Source organism: Astyanax mexicanus, chromosome 13, assembly GCF_023375975.1.
Source record: "Astyanax mexicanus isolate ESR-SI-001 chromosome 13, AstMex3_surface, whole genome shotgun sequence".
In the NCBI taxonomy this organism is placed as follows: Eukaryota; Metazoa; Chordata; class Actinopteri; order Characiformes; family Acestrorhamphidae; genus Astyanax; species Astyanax mexicanus.
The window spans coordinates 43,385,197-43,405,617 of NC_064420.1; the positions used below are offsets into that span (position 1 = coordinate 43,385,197).

At 37.6% G+C, this 20,421-nt stretch overlaps 2 protein-coding genes and 1 long non-coding RNA gene across 3 annotated transcripts; 1 reads left to right on the top strand and 2 right to left on the bottom strand.

The window, feature by feature from the left end:
- Positions 1 to 432: 432 nt before the first annotated feature.
- On the top strand, positions 433 to 18,799 carry LOC111194056 (uncharacterized). Its single transcript, XR_002650856.2, has 3 exons — positions 433 to 566; positions 4,712 to 4,934; positions 18,712 to 18,799. It is a non-coding gene; the product is annotated as an uncharacterized LOC111194056 (long non-coding RNA).
- On the bottom strand, positions 2,864 to 6,616 carry mipa (major intrinsic protein of lens fiber a). Its single transcript, XM_007257873.4, has 4 exons — positions 5,869 to 6,616; positions 5,403 to 5,567; positions 5,161 to 5,241; positions 2,864 to 4,891 (listed from the first exon to the last, which is right to left on the bottom strand). Exons 1-4 carry the CDS (start codon positions 6,226 to 6,228, stop codon positions 4,706 to 4,708), a joined length of 792 nt encoding a protein of 263 aa, XP_007257935.1. The 5' UTR covers positions 6,229 to 6,616; the 3' UTR covers positions 2,864 to 4,705.
- Positions 14,785 to 20,377, bottom strand: ptges3a (prostaglandin E synthase 3a (cytosolic)). Its single transcript, XM_007257872.4, has 8 exons — positions 20,190 to 20,377; positions 17,160 to 17,273; positions 17,002 to 17,071; positions 16,792 to 16,890; positions 16,605 to 16,694; positions 16,465 to 16,521; positions 15,955 to 15,982; positions 14,785 to 15,854 (listed from the first exon to the last, which is right to left on the bottom strand). Coding segments are annotated over exons 1-8 (480 nt in total). The 5' UTR covers positions 20,192 to 20,377; the 3' UTR covers positions 14,785 to 15,834.
- Between the last annotated feature and the right edge of the window lie 44 nt (positions 20,378 to 20,421).

A 20,421-nucleotide genomic window follows, 5' to 3' on the forward strand; every position in this document is an offset into this window, starting at 1 on the left:
CTTTATTTAACGTGTTAACATTTTTTGTGATTTACTGTCACAATTTACACCAATGTATAAATGGAATGCCTATGAGGCCAAGGGCATTGGTAAGTGTTTACATTGACATTGAATAAATGTTAATTCAAAGGTTTTGAATGGTTGGGCTGAGCTCCACTTAATATTTTTAGGCGAAAGGTGCTTTACAAAATAATAATAATAATAATTATGATAAATTTAATAAGCTATAAGAATAAAATACAAACAAGATATGGGTTACATTAATGTTTAATGTAAGTATATTTTGTAAAATCTATTTGCGCAACGTCCTTTGATAAACTAAAGATGAAAAATTAACGTTGATTAAACATGCTTTAGCTGTCTAGGTGTGATCTATAAAACATAAGCAGCCAATAGCGGCGCTCGGTATATGGTATGCAGATCAGCGGATCTGCGCAGCCGGTCACGCGCAGCAGCTTTTCAAATTAAAAGCGCGCGTGCTCAGCTCTGCGGTAAACCGTCAAATTCACCTCAGACCTTTTTTAGACCTACAGACACTTCGCTTCGGGTTTTCCTCAGGTATTCAGGTACATTAAGTTAATAATCATAATTTATCATTTAATACATTTCCAATTATAGTGTATTTTTAAGGAATTGAGTTGTTTTTTTCTTTAAACTGTTAGCTTTAGAGATAATCATTAGTTAGCTAACATAGCTAAGCTAAGCTAGTTAACGTTACTAGTGCATTAGAAAAATAGAATATCGTTGAAAAGTTACTTTATTTAAGTAATTTAGTTCAAAATGTGACCACAGAGTGATCTATTTTAAGCGTTTATTTATTTTATAGTTGATTTTAATACTATATAAGACCAGTTGGTACTTTTGGCAGTGTGGCCAGTGTGCCAAGTCCTGCTGGAAAATAAAACCCACATCTTCATAAAAGTTGTCAGCAGAGGAAAGCATAAAGTGCTGTAATTTTTTCAGGGAAAATACTTTACATACTTTGGACTTGATATTACACAGTGGACAAACACCAGCAGATGACATGGCTCTCCTGTTTGCCTATAATAATATATATATAAATATTAATATATTAATTTCCCTCTTATACTTCCCTCCTCTACCTTCCCTTGATATTAAATATTTTGTTTGCTTGTTTGCAAACATGTTTTTAAAATTATTGATATCAATAATAGTCCTCTTGCTTTCACATTTAAATTTATTGGTTATGGATTATACTTTAGGTTCTCAACATTTCTGACCCTATTTTGAAGCCATATGCCTCTTCTCCCTTTTTTACATGTTGTATAATTGAAGAGAGGTAGGTGTCAGAAAGGGCTCTGATTTTAATCTCAAACAATCCTATATTTTGAGATAATCATAAATATCTAAATTGCTATATATATATATATATATATATATATATACATGTATATATATATATATATATATATATATATATATATATATGTATGTATATATATATATATTTATATATATATATATACATACATATATATATATATATATATATATATATATATATATATATATATATATATATATATATATCCCCCTAGTTTATTAACAACAATTGGGGATTAGAGTATGCTGCTAGTAGTCAGTATTGAAGCTTCTATATGTATGTTTGTGTGCTGCATGGTCTATGCTAGCATGCAGCCTAAATAGATAATTGTTTCCCCATTATATATGCTTTTATACTAATTAAAAAGAGGAGAAAAAATGGTGCCCACCTATCAAGAGCTAAAGACGGTTTATTCCTGTTTATCAAATTAAAATCCAGTAAAAACACAATGTTTAATCTCACCTTTAATCTCTGGGTACTAAAAGACTTAGGATATGTATGTGAAATACAGCACTTGTCAGAATTCGCTCTTATAATGACTAGATATGTAAAATATTGTAAAAAAATTAATAATAAACTCAAAATAAATAATGTTGAGTTGGTATTATCTGCTTCTGGTAGATTTGTCATAGGAAAGGAGAACCATGACATTGCACATTCTGAGATTTGACTATTGTGCATTCCCACATTGCGATGATGATACTAAAACAAAAGGTGCCGTTTGTTTTAGTAAGAAATTACTTTGCATAAGATTAGTAAATAAGGGCATTGTTTTTGTTTTGTCTTAGGAGTTTGTAGATCCTAGAGTTTCTTAACAGAATAATTTATCTTAAGTTGTGAATCTCCTGGAAGGAAGCCAGGGTTGGCCATACTTTAAACAGTTACCACTGAAATACAGAAAGGTGGGTGCTTAGTTAGTGTATGTAATTTAACTTTGAAATTAAACTTTTTCAGTTTCTTCCAGTGAAGAAAATATTGTTTTGCGTGCTAGTTTGTTAACAGATGTACTACAATGTTCATTTAAGATGGCTAGTTTTCATCTAATGTCTGTTGGAGAGCTTGCGTTATCGAGTTTTTATGCTTTTTGGGATAATAAACAAAACTAGCAATATCGGCCAGTTATTGTCGTGTTTGACAGCCTTTACTCAATGTTTGCTAACAAGCTAGCTAGAAAGGCTACGTTGGCATGTCGGGTAGTAGGTTAGATAGCGTTAACTAGTTATTTTGAAATTATTAATAAATCTAAGACATTAAAACAGAAACTTGGCACCTATACACATATACAGAAATTAGATGCCCATAGTCTTGACCAGATTTAACTAGCTCACTAAAACAAAAGCTATCATAAACTGAATCTTTCTACCTCATTAAGAAAGACACAGGAAAGCGATTTTCACATCATGGAAGGTCACTGTTAAAAAAAATGGAAACAAAAGCTCATGTAGATCAAGCCTGGAAATCCTGCTGCATTATCACTCTTACATTCTTACCAAAAAAGAGACATTCCACGACATAAAATGATCATTTATGTATATTTATCTAGTTTGAACAATCATTTGAAATTTAAAAAAGAAATCTTTACACTGTACATAACATCTTAAGCACAAAATGGTATCTAGTTCTCATGTAAACATTGAAGAATCTGTGTTCAATGTCCAACTAGACTGAGAGTCTTGGAAAGGCTATGATGAGAAGATGAAATCTACTGGCCAACAGCCTGATCCATTCTGGTTGGTTTTCTGCTCTCCCACATCACTCTATCCCCTCCCAGGCCCATCTGAGTTCATTGAGCTGAATCAGAGCAGGCCTGCTTTGAGGACTAAATGATGACATTGGAGGGAGGTCAAGAGGATGCCAGGATGAAGCCACTCCTTCATGTTTACAGCACTGAGCTATGAGAACACAGATGCATGTTTACTACTGAGGACAACAAACACTAAGGAAACCTCGTCAGTATTTCCTATCCACTTCCCTTTGAATAGGAAAATCTGACTGTGATGCACTCTCACAGAATCCAAGAGGGGAAATACGTGAAAAGAAAGCCCTGAACAAATAAAGTCCCTCTCTGACAATGGAAGAAAAAAAGAAGATAGAAGTCACTGCATCTTCATGCACTCACGTTGCTCAACTTAAAATATTAAAATTGTCATTTTATCACAACGAATACAAACAGTCTGGTGTCCATAACAGAAAGCTGAGGTTATCTAAAAACTGCTTTTTAACACACAAGATCTTGCCAAACCCAACTAGTCTAAACATTAAAGCTGTATGGCAAAAGGTGTTTTAGAATCCTAGAAAATGTATGCCAGAAAAAAAATCAACCGAAACAGTCTCAAACACTGAACATAATGTAAACCCTAAATCTTTGGAGGTACCCAACGAGTTGATTTCAAACACAAACAGTTTCAGTAAACAAAAATTATCAAAATCAAAATAACAAGGAAAAAATGACAAGCGCTTGTATCAGAGAAAGAGCTAGTTTAAGAAATGGCCAGGTAGATGTTAGGTGTTCCTGTTTTATTAAAGAAAATAATATGAAAAAACTTTTAAATGTAAACTTTCAAATGGTTATATATTGCTATAAGTAAGTGGGATTGGGATGAAGTTGCTTTTTAATGCAAATCAAGACATGAAACTGATCCAAAGTGTGAGGGGGAATGTGTCTTTCATTTTAGAAAAACAAGGTCTGATACAAACACAGTATGGTGGGAATAGAAAAGCCAAAATAAAAACTGTCACACACACACGCACACACAACTGAAAGTGTTGCTGAATATGTTGCTGTAAAATGCTAATGATATTGTACATGTCAGATTGTTTTTAAAGAGAAAAAGAAACAAAATGAGAAGAGAAAAAAAACTAAAACAATAGTGAGAGCGCAAACTGAGAGAAATCTGGAAAAGCATGTAGAAGTCCACTGCCCTAATGTAGCTCACTCCTAGTAGACTACAACTGAGAGAGATGCCCCTGTCCTGAGCAGTTTTAGCCACCTGGTCAGTCTGGACTGACCGACCCGCTCCCTTACCAACATATACAAAGCGGTGTCCTTGGTGGCCATGTCCTCTTCTAACCCTCATTCTTTGGCCTGGGAAGGCTGTAGGTATGGGATTTAGGATGTAGGGTCTAGGCTATAGGGAGAAAAGGTATATGAAAGATGACGAGGGCTCTAGCTGCCCATATTGTCCAGGCTCTGAAGGCATGATGAGGATGAAGGTGTACTTGTTGGGAAATCCTATGTAGATATGTAGGGTAATCTGGGTAAGGAGCAATGGGTTGAGGGTGTAGGCAGTGAGGCATGTGAAATGTATACGCATCTGGTTCAGGGTCGGGAATAACAAAGCAAACCTTTCCTTGCTACATTTATAGGGCCTGTGTCTTGAGCTCGATTGGCTCCCCCCGGGTGTCCTGTTGCCCCTCGACCTCTGGAGGCCGATTGCCTTTGAGCACAGCCAGCCTCTCAGACAGGCCACGCATGCGTGGAAAAAGCATGAAGTCATACAGGAGGGCACCAATCGCGCCGCCAATGAAGGGGCCGACCCAGTACACCTGTCAGAGAGAGGGAAAAGCACAGAGAATGGAAAAATTTAAGGTTAGATTCCCAATGTTTCAATCTCACAAGCATCTCCACACCTCCTACTGTCATTTACTATTATTTTATGAACGTTTCGAAACAAATAAATCAATAGAAATAATCTAAAGGTACCTCAAATTAAATTAACGATTTTCATTTTTGTGTAAAGATACTGATTCTGAGATACAAGCTTTACTTGTGAGAGTGAAGCTATGGTGTTTAAAGGTATTCAAACCCTTCTCACCCAGTGGTTGACAAAGTTCCTGATGAGCACAGCAGGTGCGAAGGACCTGGCAGGGTTCATTCCAGCACCGGTATAGTACATCTGCAAAAGATTTCAATTTAACACTGAAGACACAAATGTAACTTGCAACAAATTTAACTTGACACTTGCGACTGGGTGCAACTTTTTCTCGCTTTTGTTTATATAACAATGTCTGGGAAAAGCCCACACCAGTTAAAGAGTCTCTTCAGTCGGCCTCTTACCCCAAGCAGGTGTCCCATGAGCACAGAGAAGCCGATGGCCAAAGCAGCAGAGCCAAGACGCCCATTGCGCCTCTCGTCGGTCACAGCGAAGATACAGACGACCAGCTGCAGAGTGAGGAACACTTCCATGGTGGTAGCCATGCCCAGGCTGATGCCTGGTTGCAGCTAATGAGAGGAAGATGCATGGACAGAACAGGGTTAGCCTCTGTTTCTGCATCCATAATGACATTCTTTATGATTATGAGCTAAAGCTGCAAAAATATAGCAGTTGATGCAGTGGTGTTTTGGCTATGCCCAGTTCTGTCTTGAGATATAATGAAATTTTATTCATTCACACATAGAGAGTATTTATCTATAGCAGTGAAGTATAGCAGCTTGGAGTAATCTTACACAAAATTCAAAGTGCTACTTTGTGTTCAAAGTTAGTAATACAGGTGGTGAGAGCAGTTGCCGTTCATTCACTTACTGTGTTAAGAGCCAGATTGCCTCTCATGTTGCTTGGCGTTACCCCATATAGCACAGCAGCCCCAGCAAGAGCCCCCAAACACTGGGCACAGATGTAGAAGAAGGCGCGGAACAGGGACATCTGGGAACCGATCAGGTAGGCAAATGTGACGGCCGGATTGATGTGGCCGCCGCTGATGTGGCCTATGGACTGGATGAGGGTGGCGGCTGCCAGCCCAAAGCAGAAGGCAACATGGAGCACATTGTGGGAGCCAGTGGTCCAACGCAGAGCCGCACCTAGCCCAAAGAACACGAAGAACATGGTGCCGTAGAACTCAGCAAACACAGCTCGCCAGAAAGACATGGACCGGAACTCCCACATGACTGCAGTAGTTCAGAGGCAATCCTAAAAAAACTGGAGGGATTTGAACTGAAAAGGAGAAACACCTCCAAGTAAACTCAAAATACAGAAAACGGACACAATCCGCTAGAATATGTTTTGGTGAAAAGACACCAAAAAATAAATCTAAGATCAAGTAAATATCAAAGCAAATATAAGATCATAAATGCCTCTCTAAGCTACAGATGCATTCATGCATAGAGCAGCGCTATTTCACCAGATTTCAATCATCTGTCTCGTTTGCTCTCACTGCTACTGTTGTCATAAAGTTTTATGTGTTGAGCTGGCTGTTGTCTGCATCTATATGAACACAGGTCAATGTTGATAAAGGGACATGGATAGACAAAAGTTAAGCATGTCCTGCAGACATTCAGCCTCTCTGCTGGGGCAGGGGTTGCCTGTGGGGGTATTTATAATGCCCTTGGGCCACTGTGACGCCATAATCCCCCTGCAGGTTTGTGGGAGGGGTGTGGGGACAATACCCAAATCAAAACAAAAATACTTAACCCCTTTCTCACCTGGCCAGCCTAACTTGCTAGTTCATGGTCTGGTGCTATGATCAATGCCACAGACATGGTGAAAGCCAGAGTCATTGATGGTCTGTGAAGGTGGGAAGTTCAGGCAATTTCACTTTCGCTTCAGTTTTATATGTACATTTTGTTTCTTACACTTAAAAATCAAAATAACTTCAGCAGAGCCATTGTCCTAGACCTAGATTATGAATGACTTAATATCTGCTGGTGTCCAGTAGAAACTCTGTCCTTGAGAGGACAGATATTCAGAATAAATCTTAGCAGAATGTCTACTTTGACAGGATTATTATATCCAGCATGACTGTGTAGAAAAGAGGCCCTAAGCTGCTGAGAGAGGTGACAAAAAATAAAGAGCGTTTGCCCCAGTCAAGTTTACACTGTACGGCAGTGGTCTGACTCTTCTGGGTCTAGCTGAACTCGTAGAATACGTTTGGGCCCCTAAAAAGCTCCAGTGCCCTCACAGTGAGGATTACATGCTGACAAAAAGTAAACTGAGCAGGAGGGGCCCCAGATGCAACTGCCGTATCACAAGCTTTCCTGTGCATGGAGAAGAGAACCATGAAAGAAAACGTTTTTTGTAGATGTTTTACAGACATTGGTCTTGAATTTTATGTATTTTCACTTTTCTGAGATCATTTTAGTTTTCATGGATGTGAGGTATTAACATGCCTACCCTATATGGTCTCACTTAACCCTGCAATATGAAAAGCGCACAACTACATGGAAATGTCAGTGCTTCACATCTATGCAGAACAAAAACAGGGAAATATCTAAAAGATATGAAATGTCATCAAAGGCATTTTCCACAGAAAATGTGGTAGCTATGCCCCTCTTTAATTGGCAACATCTGCAAGAGACCTCAAACATTATGTCAGATTTAAATGAGACTGAATGATTTTTCTGCAGCAGCAGAACACATGGGCTTTGCCCCAACATCCACTTGGTCACTGGGCTGTGCCAGTTTGTTCGGTGGAGAACTGATTAGACAAGAGTTTTTACATTGTGTGTGCTGGCAGGGGTGTCAGCCTGAAACCCAATAAAGCTCTGGAAAATCCATGTTTGGAGAAGAGGAGGGGACAAGAGGGGCTAGCGTTGAGCCTCTATCAGAGAGTGCTGGGCAGGGCTGAAAGAATACTGCTGCGCTCATGCATTTGCCTTTTCATTGGGGACAGGGACAGAATGCTGGCAGCTACGGTTTCTGTTGCCTTCTTTGATTGTGTTGCTATTTCTAGGCAACATATTTAATACTAACTAACTTTTGTCATCAATCAAACTTGCTAGAAGGTTTTAAGTGTTTCCATCACTGTTCACAAAGAGGAATGATCAAAGGCCCTACTACAAAGTTGCAGGATGCAGCGCGTTGACAAATTGTGCGGTGACTGCATGAGTGTGACCTCAGTTTTTATGCTGAAATGTGAAGAGTGACAAGAATTTGCTATCCAAGGATATCTTGTTACATTATTTGCATTGTGCAAAGATCTTTTCACACGATACGTTTTTTGAGTCAACACCACAGGTCTACACATATACTCTAGAATTTCAGTCTGACAAAAGCACTTAGAAGCTAAAGGATCACTTTTGGTCTTATTGAATAGTGTAAAAAAAACTTTACTTGTAAAGAGTATTTAGCAGTGTATCATTTTTCACAATCACCCCATTTCACATTTTTATTACAAACAAGGTTCTTCTACAAACAAGGTTCTTCATTGAACCAAAAGTGATTCTTCAGCTTCTGAGTGCTTTCTACAGAGTGGTTCATCAACCACAGAGGTCTACAAATCTGGACCCTGAATCCATTCTCCAGTCCTGGACTTTGTCATTCTTGGTAGGTGTGACACTATATGTCCAATCAGTTGGAATAACTGTTACCTTAACTTTTAGCAAGAACAAAATCCAGGATTGGAAACAGAATTCAGAGTCCATTACTCAAGCATCATTTTAAGAACCTCTATTTTTAAGAGAGGGTTCCTGATGTGGTTACAGGCACTTCGAAGGACTGACGGTTGCAACGGCTTCGCAGCGTTAACCAGTTTGTGTCTCTTTTGTGGGCTGGATTACAGGCCTCTACTCGCTGCTCGTGTAGGGGTAAGCTACCTTTTGTGGGTGGTAAACCCCAAACACAGGGCAGGCGGTTTAAAGCCGCTTGCGTTGGGATTTTTGTGTTACCCCCTTCCCCAGACTGCTGACATCAACACCAGCTTCCAGCAGACAGACATCATATCCCAAAGCCCCCCGTACTCCCAGAGCCCATCTTCAGCAAACTGCCAGCTCAGGCATCTCAGTTGTCCAGAAACCAAAAGCCTCAGAAAGACACTTTGGGCAGTCTTCTTAAGTTCTTGACTTCTCTGGCTGCATCCAATGATCTTGTTGCTGGTCATCCAACATCCAGCCATCCATCCAGAAGGAAAATCTACAGTGTGTATAAAAAGCTCCTGTACGCTCAATGGAGTTGATACAATGGACAGTGGGTGTAGAAACAAGGAGGTAGTTTTAATGAAGTGGCCGGTCGGTGTAGAAATAGTGGCCACGTACTGACACTACAAAGAAAGGATGGCGTTTTAGCATGAAGAAAATGCTATGTTAACAGGAACTAACCTAACCACTAATGGAAACTACAAAAAGTATCCTATTAAAACAATCAGAGTATTTTTGGATTGTTTATAAATATTCTTAATTTTGTCATAAAAACAAATATCTCGAATTTGATCCATATCAGCCATAAATATACATTAAATCAGGTGTATTTTGGACTGTTCTTAAACATTCTTATTTTTTAACGGAAAAAAATTGCTCAAATATTGGATTTTACATTTATATATACATTAATATATACATTTTTTTAATTAAAAGTTACAATCAAGGCAAGACATGAAGCTATAGCCTTACGTTTGTGTGGATTTTTCCACACTTCCTAAACATTTTTTTAATATTAATAAATACCTCAGATCATTTGCAAACTGTCTGTGCAAGTGCATAACATCCAATAACATCCAAATAGGATATAAAAACACAATTATTTTTTACAGAAATTGCAAAATACGTAGGACTCTAGCCTTTTTGGACCATTCCTAAATATTCATATTTTATTTTTTATGAAAAAAATACTCAAGGCTATTGCCTATTTTTAGACCATTGTTTATTTAAAAAAAAAAAATCTAAAAGCCTGTTTTGGAGGCATTGTATCCAATAATATGTAAGCCATTAAACTTCATAGAGTATATTTGGACTCCACAAGAAACCGAAAAGAGCAGACCTGAATGGTATGTGTGATCCTTTATTTATTCATATACGTTAATCTAAAGTATAAAACATATTGTGTATGGTATAACACTTTATTTATTGCGTGATTCTATACATGTTCCTTCAGTATTTAGCAAACTAATGAAAGAGCAGTGTCCAAACTTTTGACTGGTACTGTATGTCCGTTTTGCCCACGTGCCTTTTCTCCTCTCCTCTCTGTATCGCTCCCTCTGCTGGATGAAGGAGGACTCAGCATGTGTTGTAAAGTCCAGCGCCTGGGCGACCTCTGGTGGCTGTTAGTTTTAGTGTAATCAGCTAATAAACAGTCGCAGGACTGCTCTTAAAATCCAGATCAGTAGATGTAACTGATTGGCTGTCTGACCAGAAATCCAGGAGTTAAACCCCTAGAAATATTAACAGCAAGGATGAAAGAAAGTGATACTATGATCAGATTTGGTCCACATTACTGACGTCATCCTTTGCAGACATTTTTCATTTTATTTTTAATGCTCTTTCCTGTTCTAAATAATGTTTGCCCAACAGGTTTCGCCCTGATGATGCTACATTTTATATGCGCACACACACATTATCTTGGGGGCTAAAAACCAAAATTTTGCTGCTGTACAACCTGCCAAAAGACATATTTATTTTATTAGAATTGGAAATAATATAACACAACTACAAAAAAGGTTCTAGTTTTAAATCAAATTCAAAATAGCAAAACAACAAAGGGCTATAGCCTTAATTTTATGTGAACTTGATCACAAATATTCTTTTTTTTTATATAAAACATTAAAGCAAATCAATTGGGAAATGCCGCTGCATGGTATATTATTCCTAGCACTATCCACATAAGATATAAAAAAACACTTATATTTCTCCCAAATCATTAAATTAATAAGGATTTTTGGACTATTTCTAAATATTCTTATTTTTTTATGAAAAATAACTGAAATCAGTTGGAAAATGCCTCTGAATGGTATACTATACCCAATATTATCCACATAAGATAAAATATTTTTTTACACAAATCATGAATTCACAAATCATGAAATCATGGATTTTTGGACTATTCCTAAATATTCTTTTTTTTTTTTTAATAACTGAATTAGTGCCTCAGCATTTTACCCAATGTTATCCACATAAGATATATTAAAATCTTAAAATTCTCAAATCATGAAATTACATGAGGCTATAAATAGCCTTACGTTTATGTGGATTTTTGGACTCTTCCTAAATATTCTTATTTTTAATAAAAAATAACTGAATCAGTTGGCAAACAACTCTGCATGGTGTATTATACCCAATATTATCCACATAACATGTAAAATCATGGAATTACATATAGTCTTACATTTATAAGGATATTTGGATTGTTGGATTTTTAAATAAAAAAACACTGAATCAGTCTCTGCATGGTGTATGATACCCAATATTATCCACATAAGATATAAAAAAACTAGGCTATAGCCTTAAGATTATGTGTTTTTATGTAAAATATCTGAAATTACTTAAAAATCATTTGGAAAATGCCTCTGCAGGGTGTATTATAACCAATGTAATCCATGGAGGATTAAAAAAGAACTTTTAATTTTTTACACAAATCATGAAATCACATAAGGCTATATAACCTTACGTTTATGTGAATTTTTGGACCATTCTTAAACATTCAAATTTTTTGAATCATTTGGAAGTTTGTACATGGTGCATTACAACCAATAACATCCAAACAGGCCACAGACCTTCTATTTTTTACTAAAATCACCCGATTGTGGTTCATGTGGATTTTTGGCCTATTATCTATTTGGAATTAGTTAGAAAATATCTCTTCATACTGCATTACATTCCGGTGCAGCAAAATTTGCAATTAGATAAGCTTTTGAGCAATTCAAAAATATTACTTTTATGAAAAATAATAAAAATCTGTTGAAATAAACGCCTGTGCATGATGTATCCAATATCATCCACGTAAGCCATAAAACTCAATAATGTTTGCAAACTCCCTAAAAAACAGGAAGGTTCAGACATGAATGGGGTGTGTTTTTGTTTAGATTTACCCATTCTTACATACAGCTCTAGAAAAATGTAGAGACCCCTTCAGGTTCTTGATCAATTTATCTGATTTTGATTGTTGTTTTATTCTATAAATTTGTGACATTTTCCCAAATAAAAATGAAAAGAGAAATGGCTGAAATAAGAAAAAAGATGCAGAGCTTTCAGACATCAAATAAAACAAATTCATATTTATAAAGTTTTAAGAGTTCAGAAATCAATATTTGGTGGAATAACCCTGTTTTTTTTATCACAGTTTTCATGCATTTTGGCGTGTTCTCCTCAACCAGTCTTACACACTGCTTTTGAATAACTTTATGCCTTTACTCCTGGTGCAAAGGTTCGAGCAGTTCAGTTTGGTTTGATGGCTTGTGATCATCCATCTTCCTCTTGATTTTATTCCAAAGGTTTTCAATTTGGTAAAATCAAAGAAACTCATTTTTAAAAATGTTAAGTGGTCTAATTTTTTCCAGAGCTGTATTTTATGTTTTCTACATAATTTCATGTATCCTTCTAGAGACTTTAATATCTAAAAATAAAAAAAAATACACTGAATGGGAAGGAATGTCCAAACGTTTGACTGGTACTGTATGTGCATTTTGCACACGTGCCTTTTCTCCTGTCCTCTCTGTACCACGCCCTCTGCTGGAGGAAGCAGGACGCAACATGAACTAAAGTACCCCAGTCATGGAAAACACAAAAACCCTCCTAAAACATCTTCCAGCTAATTGGCTAATAAACAGTCTCAGTGAAACTGTGAAGAAGAGGTTTTACACAAGACTTACAGTTCAGATCACGAGTTTCTGCAGATGTAACTAATTGGCTGTATGATCAAACACTCAAGTAGAGGAAACTGGATTGCAGGCTCAGATTTGAGTCTTGAACATTTTCTTGCATTACAAGGCTACACCTACACTGAGGCTGCATACTGATGAGTTTTAGAAATACTCAAACTATTAAGCAAAAGTATAGTGCCAACAGCTGACACCAAACATATGATGATATAGTACACTGCAATATACACTGCTCAAAAAAATAAAGGGAACACTCAAATAACACAATATAACTCCAAGTAAATCAAACTTCTGTGAAATTAAACTGTCCACTTAGGAAGCAACACTGATTGACAATCAATTTCACCTGCTGTTGTGCAAATGGAATAGACAACAGGTGGAAATTATTGGCAATTAGCAAGACACACTCAATAAAGGAGTGGTTCTGCAGGTGGGGACCACAGACCACTTCTCAGAACCTATGCTGTCTGGCTGATGTTTTGGTCAGTTTTGAATGTTGGTGGTGCTTTCACACTCGTGGTAGCATGAGACGGACTCTACAATCCACACAAGTGGCTCAGGTAGTGCAGCTCATCCAGGATGGCACATCAATGCGAGCTGTGGCAAGAAGGTTTGCTGTGTCTGTCAGCGTAGTGTCCAGAGGCTGGAGGCGCTACCAGGGGACAGGCCAGTACACCAGGAGACGTGGAGGAGGCCGTAGGAGGGCAACAACCCAGCAGCAGGACCGCTACCTCCGCCTTTGTGCAAGAAGGAACAGGAGGAGCACTGCCAGAGCCCTGCAAAATGACCTCCAGCAGGCCACAAATGTGCATGTGTCTGCACAAACGGTTAGAAACCGACTCCATGAGGATGGTATGAGGGCCCGACGTCCACAGATGGGGGTTGTGCTCACAGCCCAACACCGTGCAGGACGCTTGGCATTTGCCAGAGAACACCAGGATTGGCAAATTCGCCACTGGCGCCTTGTGCTCTTCACAGATGAAAGCAGGTTCACACTGAGCACATGACAGACGTGACAGAGTCTGGAGACGCCGTGGAGAGCGGTCTGCTGCCTGCAACATCCTTCAGCATGACCGGTTTGGCAGTGGGTCAGTAATGGTGTGGGGTGGCATTTCTTTGGAGGGCCGCACAGCCCTCCATGTGCTCACCAGAGGTAGCCTGACTGCCATTAGGTACCGAGATGAGATCCTCAGACCCCTTGTGAGACCATATGCTGGTGCGGTTGGCCCTGGGTTCCTCCTAATGCAGGACAATGCTAGACCTCATGTGGCTAGAGTGTGTCAGCAGTTCCTGCAAGATGAAGGCATTGAAGCTATGGACTGGCCCGCCCGTTCCCCAGACCTGAATCCGATTGAGCACATCTGGGACATCATGTCTCGCTCCATCCACCAACGTTGCACCACAGACTGTCCAGGAGTTGGCGGACGCTTTAGTCCAGGTCTGGGAGGAGATCCCTCAGGAGACCATCCGCCACCTCATCAGGAGCATGCCCAGGTGTTGTAGGGAGGTCATGCAGGCACGTGTAGGCCACACACAATACTGAGCCTCATTTTGACTTGTTTTAAGGACATTACATTAAAGTTGGATCAGCCTGTAGTGTGTTTTTTCACTTTAATTTTGTGTGTGGCTCCAAATCCAGGCCTCCATTGTTTAATAAATTTGATTTCCATTGATGATTTTTGTGTGATTTTGTTGTCAGCACATTCAACTTTGTACAGAACAAAGTATTCAATGAGAATATTTCATTCATTCAGATCTAGGATGTGTTATTTGAGTGTTCCCTTTATTTTTTTGAGCAGTGTATTATTCTACCAAGTTGATAATAATAAAAGAAAAAATAAATGTGTTCTGGTATGTTGGCAAACAGCAGTACTGTGTTTGCTGCTCTCATGCCTTTGACAAATAAAACACAGGAGACATTTGTTTAGAGACAGTTTATTAGAAATATGTAGACAAAACCCCACTGCGCTTAACAAACTGAAGTTCCTCAACCTGCAGCATCAGGTTAGCACAACATCTTTTCGTTTTACTCACATTTGCATTGATATTAGGAGTGCAAACACAATTTGGTCAGCTATTGATAAGTTACCCTTTTGTTCTGTACAGCGGTGAAGCTCACATTGTATCACTTCTTTTTACATATATGGAAGATATCAGTGTTCAGATGCCTGCTACACTTTCGAATGTGACGAACAATGATGATACTACTGTATTGAACTCATCTTGTAAAGTGATGTGTACAGACAGGACTATGTACTTTCAACATAACTGATTTATACGTCAGCCTATTTCATGGACAAAACCCCACCTAGAATGTCTATAGAAGTGTTTATCTGTGAAGCAGAACGAGCAAGTTCATCAACTTCAAATGCAGCTATGTTTAAATCCAGTAAATGTTTTGGCTAGTATTTGCAGCTGAAAAAATATAGCACAAGCCTGAGAATGCCTGTTTTAATCCCACAAAAAAAAAAAATTAAATTAACATAAAAACTGAAATGAAATTTACAGTCTGAACCAGGTCTAATGTGAATGGGGAAACGCATCATGTATCTTTTTGTCACTGGGGGTTACAACGTGTATATGCTATATAACGGACAATCTTACTGATACCCAGGGTAAAGGCGAAGATTGATCCTCTCTGCACTTCCCACCTCCACATCCACTGCTGAGTAAATGGACGATAACTAGAATCCACAAAAACATCATGGAGAACTTCAAATTGTCCATGCAGAATAAAAAGGTAAAGACAGCACTGCTGATGGCTGAAGACAGCCACCAACACAAATGGTACCACTCTGGAGTGACACTCGCGTGACACACAGAGCTTGGAAAACAGCTCAAAATGTAGGCCTTGTTTTGTTTGTTGATTCTCCCCCCAATAATAATCATCCTACTCATAACTAGCCTTTTTCTTCAAATAACAGTTATACGATGATCCTCGTTTCTGCCACATGACATCCTTTGCAGATTCACTCAAGATCTGGCATCTCTGTAAATGAGAGGATTAAAGTTAGTTTTATTCAAATACATACAAATTAAAATAAAAATAAATAAATGATCAATAAATAAATAATAATAAAATTACTAACTTTCATCATCGCTATCTGCAGATTCTTCCTGTAATTTAAAACAAAAGAAATATTACACACATGAACATTGCGTTTTTTTTTTTCCGCCAACTATTAATCAATCAAAAAACATGTTTGGTATATGAAGTTTCATTTATTAGTTTAGCACAGGAGATGCAAAGCAGTGCAACTAAAACAGTGACTAATTTCAGCCTTATTTTACTACAATTGTAGTGTGAAATAATTGAGAGACTGTGGATTGTCCAAGTCCAATGTATGTTAGAAACTTTAGCCTAGCAACTCCTGTTGTAAAGCAGCACACATCAGATGTCGGAGGTCTCGGCTGATTGACTGCATGTGGCGTAAGTGCTAAATTATTTATAAGCTATTCCTTCATCAACTCCTTTTTTGTGTCAATAATTTGATAAACAATTTGAGATTTCTGACCATTAATAAATATCATTACACAGAGGAGGATAAAAATATTAAATTCATAAGGGGTTATGTTGTGTGACAAGGAAACAATCTTACATCATCTGCACCATCCATCTCAGGCAGATCATCTTCCCCACCCATGTTGTTCATCATCTGCACAGAAACACATGAGAACATGTAATACCGTTCCCCTGGGTAAACCATATTTTATAGGAATACTCTTTAGCTATACACACCTCTGAGAAACGGTCATAGCTGGACAACTCTTCATCTGAATCATCTTCCCAGTCTTTCCAGTTATTGAAGTCAACACTGAGCCAATTAAGCTGAAAAAAGACAAGACAAACAGGTTTTTCAAAAATCTGCATAATTTGAGATAAACAGTTCCTATGTTTGAATCATTTAAACACTTTAAACGCTTACCTTTGCTTTGTCTTTTGTTAACCTAGGCCACGACTTGCCAGATTCTGCTTTTTTTAGACAACAATACACAGATCTGTCTGTACGTTTGTGTTTCGACTCCTGCAAACAAAAGAAGCTGAATTCTTATCCCACAATACCTTTGCAGATGTTTTGGTGAAAAGACACTTTCACAAAAAGTAAAAGAAAAACAGAAAACTGCTTTGTGCTTACATTTGGGTCGATGGCCTCGAAAAGGTCTACTTCATTATGATATTTGACAGTATCAACTCCACCTACACAACTGAATACACAATATACAAAATGTCAGTCTATTCTAAAAAGCACAATAAGGTTAAGATTATATTTTATTTACAAAAAATTGAACATACCTGAAATCAAGTTTTGATTTGTCAAATTTCACTTCAACATCTCTGCTGTCTTCTACACAGAATTCGATGAAGACAGAATCCCGTCTGTCATACCACTTAGCAGTTGCTGACTGCCTGTTGAAAACAAAAACAAAAATTCTTGGTTAAATGCATCCGTTTATGAGTGGGATGATTAATATTGGCTTACAGACAAAAAAAAACAGGCCCAGTTTAAAATGCCAGACTTTCTTTTCAAACAAATTACTCATAAATTTTGTAAAACATGTTTAAAATGTGGAAGAAAAACCTCACAAACCTACAGAACAATTAATATTTATTTAACTACTGACAATAATTTCAGCACAATACCTGCAGTGTAACGTAATATCAAAGAGAAAACCCCAGATTAGGCTTAACGGTCCACTAAAACCTAATGTAAGGGGTTGCATCCTTTGTTTTAGGTCTGGTTTAACAGATACCATCCTATAGGTTTGTTTGCTGCTAGTCAAAGAAATTAATGGCTCTTGACTTAAACAAACATCAATAACCAATCCACCCAATTACCAACTGCTGCCACCTTCAGGCAAAAGAAAATAAAAAGCAAATGTGTGGGTGGGAACCTACTAACATATGCTTCACAGTAACGTCGAGGACCAGTTAAAATCTTTCTGCTGGATGATTTTGGCCTCAGGGCTGGGCAGTGAACACCTCTAATGTAGATCAAAGCCACAGAAAACAGAACCACCCAAGTGTTTTTTATGTCTCTTTATAGAATTTCCCCATCATAATAATAATAATACAGTCCTACTTCTTACACTTACAGAGATCCAACCAGTCTATACAGTGCAGAAGCACCTGTTAAAAGAGGATTATAATCAGTGGTGGATGAAGGACCCAGATGTAATTGACTTAAAGATGTAACTAATAAGAACTGAAAGTAAAAGTACCATGACTTATGAATGTCTTCTCATTTTTTTTAACAAGACTCTTTGTTAATAAACTTATTTTAGGTGAAAATCTGTAGGTTCCCCTTTAGCTTACCAATCTTTTAATAGACTTGGTAGCTAAAAGTAGTTCAGAACATAACTTTTACGCATTTAGATTGTGCATAACGCAGTGTAGTAAAAAGATTATCAACTATGGAATGTAGTGGAGTTAAAATAGAAAGTATACTACAGACAAGAACAACCTACAATACAAGAACATGCTGTACAGAAAAAACTGTACACCAGGGACTTTGACTTAATTTAGATTTGGATTAAAATAGGTAAAAGGAGTAGTAAATATTTCACTGCTTGGATTAATTGAATTAATGGACTAAGAGCCACCTATCCTTACCTTGGCTAACTACAGATACTGGTTATCAAATACGCTCAGCATCTAGAATGCACCAGCTGAGCAACTCTGATAAATTGCACGCCACAAACCTGATAAAAATATGAATATGAATTTATATGAAATATGAATTTACTGACCCTGCATGACCCTACAATTAATAGCTAGATTTGCATACTACCCTGTAAAATATATTAGACTTTAAAATACTTAAGATTTATTTCCTTATTTTTTTTAGGAGCGATTATCAAGTAAGAAGATAAAATGGATATCTATGGAGCATCTTTTGACTGCAAGTAAAAGACGCTGAGAGAAAAAGAAGTAGGTGGTTTAAACCGTACCAGTCAAAGGTTTGCACATACTTTATCTTTCAATGCTTTTCCTTATTTAATTTATTTTCTATATTACATATTAACATTAAAGATATCAGAACAATTAACTGACGCATATGGAATTACATTTTAAACAAAAAAGGAGTATTTGTCCTCCAATCCCCTGATCTAAACCTGATTAACTGGGATGGAAAAGGAAGGAAAAGCAACAACTATTGTTCAGCACCTCCAGGAACTCCTTCATGATGCTGAGAAAACTATTACAGGGAGACTCTACCTCATGAAGTGTGTGCAGATCTGTGTAAATGTGTTACTTAGAAGAATCTAAAGTATAAAACATTTTCTGGTTTGTTTAATACTTTTTGTTTACAGAATAATTATACTCCTGTATAGCTTTAATATAGTCTTCAAAATTAAAAATACATTTTATTTTCTATAAAAAAATAATAAAAAAAAACACAGAGTGAGAAGGTGTGTCCAAACTTTTGCCTGGTAATGTACATGTATTAACCTTTTTATGAACAAACTTGCAATTTAAAGCCTTCTCCCAGGTTATAATGTAACTATGTCATAATGTAACATTGTATGTTAAATAGTTTATTATGTTGGGACTACGTGTTTCTTGTGTACAAAAAAGGGGCGAGATATAGTTATAATAGTGTGGATAGCTCATTCATGAATGTCAGTGAAAAAGTCCTGGATTTACACACTACAAAAACAAACAATATGGCTTTTTAAAATAAGAAACTAATAATAAATAATAATAAAAAATAAATAGCTAACCTAGGTTTGCTTAGTTAAAAGCACAAGGGGATCCTCACGTTTGGAAGTCGATAGGGGAAAGGCCATGATTATCTGGAAAACTAAGCGTTTATTATTTGGTAAACTTGTCGACCAATAGACTTTAATAGAGCTTAATAAAAAGCTCATGCATTAGGAAAATGCATGATTTCCAAATACCTATCATTAATGTATTTTTGCCTGGTCACTTGCTAAGGCGTGCACGATTAGCTAGCTAAGCTAAGCTAGTTAGCTAGCTAGCTAGAGGCCACAGTGACACAGGGCAAGTCTGAACAGAATACTAGCTAGCTAGCTACCCTAGCTCATTACATCGCGGGAATATTTTAAGGCCGTTAGAAACGTTTAATTCAATCACAATTTTTGTAGAAATAAGACGCCAGCTTGCCACAGCCCTGCTAAACTCGTTAGCAGCTTAGCTTATTACACTTTCAGACCTACACTAGTGTAGTAGTAGTAGTAATGGAAAGCCTGCAGTTAGCTTAGCATAGCTTATCTTAGCTGGCTAAAATCCCTTCAGGTCTCAATTAGCTTAGCCTAGCTTAGCTACTAAGTTAGTAAATCATTTTAATAATTAAAAACTTACATATTGGTATCAACCTTCAGCTTTCACCGAGATTACAGCTCTGAGCCCTTCGTGGCCTCGTGTCTGGGCGTGTGCGCGCGGTGCTGCGCCCCGGTAAACCAGTGAACTAGCGCTCGGTAGTAAACAGCTCTCCCGCGCCTCCTCGCGTGTCCTCGCGCTGCTCCGCTCTGCGCGCGCTGACGCACCTCGCACTTTTCTGGCGTCTTCTACGGCGCGTTCACGAAGCTTCCGC

What these genes read in the sequence shown, in the direction of transcription:
- mipa (XM_007257873.4), bottom strand. Translation starts at nt 6,228, where the DNA reads ATGTGGGAGTTCCGGTCCATGTCTTTCTGGCGAGCTGTGTTTGCTGAG. An exon ending in TCATGGGACACCTGCTTGGG is followed by an intron (nt 5,242 to 5,402) that starts GTAAGAGGCCGA and finishes AATCTTTTGCAG; the next exon opens with ATGTACTATACCGGTGCTGG. An exon ending in GGAACTTTGTCAACCACTGG is followed by an intron (nt 4,892 to 5,160) that starts GTGAGAAGGGTT and finishes TCTCTCTGACAG; the next exon opens with GTGTACTGGGTCGGCCCCTT.
- ptges3a (XM_007257872.4), bottom strand. An exon ending in TCGAGGCCATCGACCCAAAT is followed by an intron (nt 16,891 to 17,001) that starts GTAAGCACAAAG and finishes TTTTGTTTGCAG; the next exon opens with GAGTCGAAACACAAACGTAC. An exon ending in AGATGGATGGTGCAGATGAT is followed by an intron (nt 15,983 to 16,464) that starts GTAAGATTGTTT and finishes TTTAAATTACAG; the next exon opens with GAAGAATCTGCAGATAGCGA.